Source organism: Hemitrygon akajei, chromosome 6, assembly GCF_048418815.1.
Source record: "Hemitrygon akajei chromosome 6, sHemAka1.3, whole genome shotgun sequence".
NCBI lineage: Eukaryota > Metazoa > Chordata > Chondrichthyes > Myliobatiformes > Dasyatidae > Hemitrygon > Hemitrygon akajei.
Window position 1 is genome coordinate 67,183,556 of NC_133129.1, and position 9,394 is coordinate 67,192,949.

Below are 9,394 nucleotides of genomic sequence, written 5' to 3' on the forward strand. Positions count from 1 at the left end.
GACTAACATTAAACCGCTCCTCTCGGTCTGACCCTTGATCTCTTCGCTCTTGTCTTAACTTCTCCATATCCAAGTCATGTTGCCTCTGTTTCTCTGCCTCCTCATACTCTCTCTCCTTCTCGGCTCTCTCCTTTTCTTTCTCAGCTCTCTCCCTCTCTTTCTCAGCTGCTTCCAGCTGTTTTAACTGAATGTCATGCTCTCTTTGCTTCTCAGCTCTGTCCTGCTCCTTTAGCTGGAGTGCATGCTCCCTTTGTTTGTCAGCCCTTTCTTTTTCTCTCTCGGCCCTTTCTTTCTCTCTCTCGGCTCTTTCCTTTTCTTTCTCAGCCCTTTATTTCTCCTTCTCAGCTGCTTTAACTTAATTTCATGTTCCAACCTTAATTTCTCCAACTCTAACTGAGCCATCCCACTAGCGGGTACCTTTTCAGGGATATTTTCCAATACCCCAGCTGCAAACACATTCTTCCCAATATAATACTGAGTTATGGCCCTTCGCACCTCCCGCTTTTTCATTGACAACCTCACCTCTGCGAGGTTTAGTCCCTTCGCCATATTTATCAAGTCCGATTTGGTGGCCGCCTCTAGCGCCTCCAGAGTCGGGTTTTCTATAAATTCATCCACGTCCATCTTTGCTGGTTTCCCGTCTGGCTACCTGCGTACCAGATCCAAGTTTGGACTTACAAGCCCGATTCACTGGCCTCCCAATTTGGTATCAAATCCCGAGACGAGAACCCCAAGTTGTTATGTACCCCGTAAATGGGTCACTTACCAGCAAAGATAGAGAGGTCCGTTGAAGTCTGACGGTACTATTTTTAACAGTATTTATTGATAAAAATACACAAAAATAATATCAATGCAAACATACAGATAATATACGTTGTCAATACTAAATCTAAAAGCGCGGGTATAATAATAATCAATAAGAAATAGCTCTATCGTTGTCTAGGGGATAATGTATTGTCCGATGGAAATATAAAAGTCACTCAAGTTCATGCAGGCTGCAGCCTTTGGTTGGAGAGAGAGACGGATTTTTAGAACTTGCCCATTTTCCTTTTTATGATGTCGATCCTTTGAAATGTCGTCGGTGGTGATCTCTTCTTTAGCTAAGCCGTCTTCCGTGGTAAGGCCTCAATTCCGGGCAACGGGAAAGGACACACGTGGGCCCTCCACCGGCTGTCGCTATTAAACGCTGTTACGGGATTTCTAGCGTTTCTCCTGGTGTGCCTGAAGGGGTTGTTCCCCAGACCTTCTTTTATCCTTACTCACGGGGTCTCAGATGTCAATCAGGTTGGAATGATGCCACCCCTCAACCAGCCCACTTTTGGTCATTCCCTGAGGGCTTCAAATAAATAGTACAGTACTCAATACACAATTCCGTCTCCAAGAGACAATGGCCATTTCCCATGGCTTTGTATCACTGAGGGGCAAGGACATTCCCAACCCCTTGTGGATTCTGTGTGTCTCTCTCTCATTTCCTGCGTCCCAGACCCGCATTACTAGCAATCTTGCGATTCTCAAAAAGGAGGGGGCTACTTTGTACCCTTCGGCCCCTCAGAGTTGGGGCACAGTCGTAACACTAGATAAACAATTCTCTATCTTATTCCAGAATCTGTGGATAAGAATGCTGTAGGAAACATGGATTTCTAACACAATGCATAAAGAACAGTGCCAGCCATCACCAATGAATAGTTAACTATTTCACTGCAATAACGCAGCAACAAATGTTGGACAGTAATATCAGCTCTAGTGCATTTTGCCATGTTGGTTGAGTTAATGTGTGTGGCTGATGCCAATTTGATTAAATAATCGTGGAGGATAATCAGCTGAACCTGCTGCTGACACTCCAAACCAAGAATCAATAAATCCACGTAGGAACAGGAAATCAGACTCATCATCCTCAGCAACTGGGTGAAAATGGCCACAATCCCAGCAAACTGTGAGGGAGAAGACAACGTTCACAATCATGAATGTTTTAATCACAGGAAATATCAGATTAAAGAGAGCAACAATAACTTACATTCAACTGAACATCTTTAAGAAGAAATACATTCTAGATAATTGCACAGAAACACTTTTAAAGAAAATTTGGTCACAAACCTCATAAATAGATGGACACTTGATGAAAAACTTTCTCAAAGATAGAGGCTTGAAGAAGTGTCTTAAAAGTGGAGAGGTTTCAGGAAGGGATTCCAGCGATTTGGGCAAAACATAAAGGCATAACCTCAAAAGACTGAGTGGTGGAAACTGGAAATAGGCCAGATAAGAATTTAGGTGAACTGTGGAAATGTTATGGGAGATACTGGGATGGAAGAGATTAGCCATCTAGGATCAGGAAAGGATCCAAGGTCATTCTGCAGCCTGCAACATCACCCATCTGAGGAAACCTACAATACTGTTTTACATGTAACAACATTTAAAGCAACCCATAATAATACACTAGTAGTAGGCAGCCGTCGATCCCAGGGGATCATGGGTTTGCGCCTCTGGTGGACTGTGTCCTCTCCTGGGTGGAAACATTTGAAGAACCAGCTGTTGCCCGTGCAGCAGGTTCCCCCTCTCCACGTCACTGATGTTGTCCAAGGGAAGGGCAAGTGCTGATACAGCCTGGCACTAGTGTCATCACAGAGGCTGCCAGAATGAAGCTGTAAACAACATCAAACTGCCTTAGGGACCCCAGCTCCGGATTTCTTCCCTGGGGTTTACTCCCGAAGCCTTTCCCATGGGTGGGTACAGCCACAAGGCAGTGGAGGTTTAAAATCAGAGTTTTCCTTCTCCAAGGTGGGCTGCCGTCCAAGGCTGATGAGCCCCACCAGCCCGAAATATACACTAACAACAGATAATCAAGCAAAAGCAGTCCAAATTGTAAAATAATTTGAATTATTATGAATGAGCACTGGCAGGAGAGCAGCACAGGCACCGTCTCTGCACAGTTCAGAGACCATCCAAGCCGGACAGACCAAAGCTATGTTTAGCCCAAGGTACACTAACCCGCAAACTTGGTAGTCTCACCATCTTCAATGGCGGGATTTCATGTGAGGTAACACATTTTGGTGCACTTTGGATTTCATTTAAAAGCACAATGCTTAAACATACCAACAATCACACCGATTTAAAAGAGTTTATTACCTCTATAATTTAACCCCAATTTAGAATTAGTTAGGTTTGATAATGAATATCAGTTATGCACAAGGACCTTTTTTAGAAATTTTTATGATATACTGCTACTGGTCCATGTTCATCATAATCTTTCTTGCTGATCCATAATTGTTGGAAGATTTTGAGGCAACTTAAGATCGATCCTCCAAACCAAACAGAATATCTCCTTATGGGAATTGCCCGGACCTGCAGGTTCATATCCTGCGCCAGTTTCCTCAACTCCTTCCGGAAACGGACAGGAAAGCCAGGGAACATGCTGGACCCACCACAGAGTAGGATGTTCCTGGACATCTCTTCCAGGATTGAGCTGTCACACTTGTTGATGACATTCAAAGCTATGGTGTGGAGTCCAGGCTCACTGGAACCCATGAAGGCTGGATTAAAGAGGGCCTCGGGGCACTTGATCTTCTCTTTGTCTATAGTGATCACTTTGCCGTCAGGAAGTTCATACTGCACTGAAGATTCCCTGGGTTCCTCACAAAGCTCCGTCTCGAAATCAGCGGCAGTGCAGCAATATTTATGTTTGATATACTCCACTGTTTGGTAGTCGTTGGTGCTCAACATGTGACCGTTCTGATTGAGGAGATTCATCAGGTACTTGGTTAGGTCGTTGCCAGCGTAGTTTACGGTGGTGGCGATATGGGGGATGATGTAGCCTTCGTGAATGGGCACCACGCTGGAGTATCCGTGGCCGCAGTCCACCACCAGCCCCGAGGTACAACCGTAAGCGTAGATGGAGAGCACAGACTGCCTAGCGATGTGCAAGGCCGGAAACCCAAATGTCTCAAAGAGGAGCTCGGCCATCTTCTCCCTGTTCGTTATCGGACTGAGTGGCGGGTCGGCCACCATCACGGCATGGTCCTCCGGTCTCGCCTTTAGTTCCTTCTCCAGCACATAGTCCAATACGGTCTCAGCACCGTCCCAATCTACCACCACGCCGTGGTAGAGCGGATTGCTCAGCCGAAGCTCGGCGGGAGCCGTCAGCTCTCTGCCCACGAAGCTCTCCTTACGGTTGTCTCCGGTCTTGACGCTGCGCTGCATTGGTCTGCCCACAATGGACGAGACGGTAACCGCTGGCTTGCACCGGCCAGCGAGGCCGGCCTTAATGTAGCCCGTTCCCAAGTCAACCATTAGTGCCCGAATCTCCCTTACTTCTCTGTCCGTGCGGGCTGGCTGGTTTTCGGCTGACATGTTGGACATCATCCTCGGCTGGGATTTCACCGTTTGACTCGTGGAGGAGGGGTATTTCCTGCGCAGAACGCCCACCGACACGGGAAACTTCTTAATGTACAAGCTGGATGCTTCCATCGCTAGTTCTGTTCCGATCGCTCTGTTTGTTTACATGACCACCCTCCTGTGCACCCACCTTTGGTTGGGTCCAAGTTATACTAGTTATTAAGTTTGTCATCGCTGTTACTATAGGCGTCAGACAGGCACCCCATTATCCCGTCATGTGGGTCGGTTTGGGTCTCCACCGCCACGTTGGGGTTGGTAATGAGTTTTGAACTGCCCCGTCTAATGGTTAGCCTGCGGCACTATCGCTATACAACAATCCGAAACTAATAAAGGTCCGTCCCACTAAAGTCGACACGATGCTTACTTCCCGAATTATAGTCTATAATCCAAATATATAAACTCGGAGGCTAGGGGCACGTTCAGTTCAATTGTCCCGACTGGAGATAACTGCGGATCTGCTGGTAAAATATGCTTGACAACTTTCTGTTCCGCAACTGAAGAACAATACAATATTCTAGTGAACAATCTAGAAGTTGTGAGAGCATGTTTGGCACAGGGTTCACGCTGTTGGATTGACTTGCTGGTCACAGTGAACAGGGGAACTGCAGCGGCCAGGAGCCACAAACTAGAATTGGAATTGATTCATTATTGTCATATGTACCGAAATACAGTGAAAAGCTTGATCATTACACAGTGCACTGGGGTAGAACAAGATAAAACAGCAACAATGCAGAATAAAAGGCAACAGCTACAGGAAAAGTGCAGTACAGGTAATCAATAAGGCGCAAAATCATTGCGAAGGAACTATTTAATCTTATAAAAATACAGCAGGATGATAAGCCCTTGTGCTTATGATACGCTTTCAGAATGTTGTATCGTCTGCCTGACGGAAGAGGAGAGAAGAGAGAATGTTGAATCTGAGTGGAGTCTTTACTGGCTGCTTTACTTAGCAAGAAGTATAGACAAGGGAGGCTGGTTTGCATGATAAGCTGAACTGTGTTCACAACTTTCTGCAGTTTTTTGTAGTCACGTGTAGAACAGCTGTCAAATCAAACGTGATGCATCGACTAGGTCAACAAGGTTGCTGGAAGGCTGGAGTTAATGCATGTCATGACCAGATTAATTTCAAGGGAAGCATAATTTTAGGCCTATCATAGAATACATATATTTCATTACTTAACAATGAAGGTGGATGAGATAAGTATTTTTACCAAGGTAGGGGAGGCTGAAATTAGCGGAAATAGGCTTAAGGTGAGAACAGAAACATGTGAAGAGATAATTTAAAGATTTAGATAGATAGATAGATACTTTTTTCCAATGTCCCATACACTTGTTGTAGCAAAACTAATTACATACAATACTTAACTCAGTAAAAAATATGATATGCATCTAAATCACTATCTCAAAAAGCATTAATAATAGCTTTTAAAAAGTTCCTAAGTCCTGGCGGTAGAATTGTAAAGCCTAATGGCATTGGGGAGTATTGACCTCTTCATCCTGTCTGAGGAGCATTGCATCGATAGTAACCTGTCGCTGAAACTGCTTCTCTGTCTCTGGAGACTTTGGAAACCAAAGTTTCTCTAACAGAGGGTGGTGGATATATGGAGCAATCTGCCAAAAGTGGTGTAAGTGGGTGCAATTAATTACATTTAAAAATACAGTAGAACAGGTAGATGGATAGAAAAGATTTAGAGCAGCTTTCCCAAACTTTTTAATGCCATGGAGCCCTAACATTAACGAGGGGTCTATGGACCCCAGGTTTAAAGGGACTAAGTGCAAAAAGCAAGCAAATGTAACCAGCTCAGGAAGGCACTTTGGTTGGCATGGCCAAAAGACCCATTTCTGAGTAGTCTTAATCACCAGTATCAAATCCCACTCATCCAATGAAACATTATGGGAAGATTTTGTGTTAAAGCTACTTTTTAAAACATAATTTATTACTGGACAGGTAACTGGGATACTTTTATGTTGAGACCTGAATATAGATAAATGCATGAAGATAATGTCAGAAAGTTGAAAAGGGTGTGTGTAAAGAGTGGGTGGCATGATGATGGGCAAGAACATTTCTTCACTCTGTACATGGCTATGAATATTTGAAGCATGGTTGGCTGTAGATATCATGGCCCAAAGCCAACTGCACTGTATGGAACCAGGAATTATCAATTGTGCCCCCCAAATGTTGCCAAGATTCACTGATGGTGCTTCAAGTGCTGTTCCAACAGTGCTTGGGAAGCATTGACCAATAATTCAATGCAAGATGTTTATTCTCTAACTATTAGGTTACTGGAAGTGTGATAAATTCATTATTTTATTTAGAGAAAAAGGCAGTAGTAGGGCCTTCCCAGCTACCCACCTATTTCATCCTAGCCTAATCATAGAACATTTTACCTTCTAACTGTACTACAGGAGGAAACCTGCAATCACAGGGAGAATGTTCAAACTCCTTACAGCCAACACCAACAGTGAACTCTGACACCCCGAGCTGTAACAGCTTCACACAAACTGCTAAGCAATCATGGCACCCCCAGAGTACTAGAGTAGCAATGCTTCAAATTTTATAACTAAAATAAACTGAATTCAATAAACAATTTTTTCAAATAAGTCTAATCCTCAGTTTTTTTAAAATACTGTTATGTGTGAAGGCAAGCAGAGCTGCAGAACAGATGCTGCTAATGAGATAGAGAGCCATCCAAAATGCTAATGAGAGAGATAACAAGAGAGCCATTCAAAATGCTAATAAGAGAGAGATAACGAGAGAGACGCACATAATTCAGTATTTTGGTGTCTGCACTGATACTGCCACGGACATTCACTTTGAACCTGAACTGCTCCTTAACACTCCTGCTGAGACAACAGGAAGTGGTGAAGTTTGATGGACAGGTGATACCCCATCAGGGAGGGATAAAATAGCGGGTTTGCTAAGACACAGGCAGACACACCACGAGACCCTGGAGAGAGCATTGTGCCCCCACAAGTTGGTGGGAGTTTGGAGGACCGATTCGCGGGAATCGGCCAGAGGCTCACAGAGTGTAAAGGTACGACTGGTGGGGACCTGTTGTGTGTCCACCCTTGGCTGGGTGACGGGTTTACCATGGAAGAACGGTCGCATCTGGAACTGAGGGGTCACAGTCGGTGACCACAACGGGACAAGACGACAACAGGTTTGCCTGAAATTTCTGCTGTATCTCTCACTCTCTCTCTCTCTAAGTGCCACAACAACTACCTCGAACTACACTAAACTGAACTGAACTCTGCTTCACTTGAAGACTGATCATTTACCCCGAGACTTCAATAGAGATTGGCTGATTCCTATTCCCATATTTCTGTGTATATTATCATTGCTAACCTGTTACATTTATATCCTTGCATTTAGTGTACTGTATTACTTAATTTACTAATAAACTTTATTAGTTTCTAGTAATTACAGACTCCAGCGAGTGTTCCATTTCTGCTGGTTTGACAACCCAGTTACGGGGTACGTAACAATACAAATCAATTGCGAGTTCAATTTGCTGTATTTTATCGAGAGAAGTATATTTGTAAGGGAATAATTACCGTAGATTTCGCACTACAGAGCGCACCTGATTAAAAGCCGCTGGCTCTAATTTTAGAAAGAAAATCAATTTTGTACTTGTACAAGCCGCACCGGATTTTAGGCCGCACCGGATTTTAGGCCGCAGGTGTCCCACGTTGTAATATGAGATATTTACACAGATATTACACGTGAGGATTTTTTAACTTTTAATTAAATCCATATGGTAACATAAACAAATACATATTGCAAATGCTTTTTTTCGAACCGTGCCTGTAACGCGGCTACTTTTAAATATACATATGTATCGGTAACACACAAATTACGTTGCGTATACTTTTTTACTGAACAACATTCCAATATCTCCTAACGACTGGTAAAAAATATATATGATGCAGCCTACCAGGAAAAGTTATTGATCGCCTTTAACTTAAAAGCAGCGTTCTCGCTCAGGTCTAATGCCGCTCGCCCCCCACCTTCCCATTTATCGCAAACCGGTATTTCCCACAAGACGCGGCGAAACCGGATGTGACGTCATAGCATCCCGGGATGTAGTACAGAAAACAAATATACTTAAAACACTTCTAACTTTAACTAGAAAATACTAACAAATGAATTACTAAGCGAAAATATTATAAACTAAATAACTGCCATAAAGGTAGCACAATGCTTTTCTTCGAGTGTTTTCCATGTTGATGAGGGTGAGTACAAATGACTGATTTACAATAATTTAATTGTGAAAGTGCGCTTGATTTATCGTACAATTTCATTGGACCTCTGTGAACTACTCATCAATTTTATTGGTCTACTGTTACGAGGCAAAATGTTTTTGGCGGCATGAAAAAAAAACATGCATTAGCCGCACCGTAGTAAAGGCCGCAGTGTTCAAAGCTGTTCAAAATGTGGGAAAAAAGTAGCGGCTTATAATCCGACATCTACGGTACTTTACAACAGAGAAAAGGATCATTGTTATGTACGCACTTGGAAGAATATCCAACAGTATGGATTCTTACTTATTTTGAATGTGGTATATAGTTATGTCTTTCTTGCCACTCTGTGCACTAGAATCAGGCTTTTTTTTAAAACTTAAAGTAGTTATTTCCATTGCTGTAGTGAGAGATAGGTCCTGCTTACACAACCTGGTGGGTGTCAGGTATCAGTGCTATAGCAATCTGAAAATGCATGCCCTCCTCTTGACTTCAATAGCTGGACCATTAACTTACCCACAACTACACAATGTGATGTTATGTTAATAGAAAGCAACCACCTGCACTGTAAGTTTTCCCACTGAATTCCTTATCAAAAATGTAAAATATGATTAGACATTGAGAGATTTGTAAAAGGAGGCTTGCATTTGTGTTATGTATTTCATGATATGAGGAAGTTCCAAAATGTTTTCCAGTTAATTCACTCCTCTTAAGATTAGTCACAGATGTAGCAAATGGAGCAACTGATTTGCATAGAGCACAAATC

At 43.2% G+C, this 9,394-nt stretch overlaps 1 protein-coding gene across 1 annotated transcript; it reads right to left on the bottom strand.

Moving 5' to 3' along the window:
- Positions 1-453: 453 nt before the first annotated feature.
- Positions 454-7,999, bottom strand: LOC140729127 (actin-6-like). Its single transcript, XM_073048558.1, has one exon. The coding sequence runs from the start codon at positions 4,459-4,461 to the stop codon at positions 3,196-3,198; it is 1,266 nt and encodes a 421-aa protein (XP_072904659.1). The 5' UTR covers positions 4,462-7,999; the 3' UTR covers positions 454-3,195.
- Positions 8,000-9,394: the final 1,395 nt, after the last annotated feature.

Coding starts and splice junctions, on each gene's coding strand:
- LOC140729127 (XM_073048558.1), bottom strand. CDS start 4,461: ATGGAAGCATCCAGCTTGTACATTAAGAAGTTTCCCGTGTCGGTGGGC.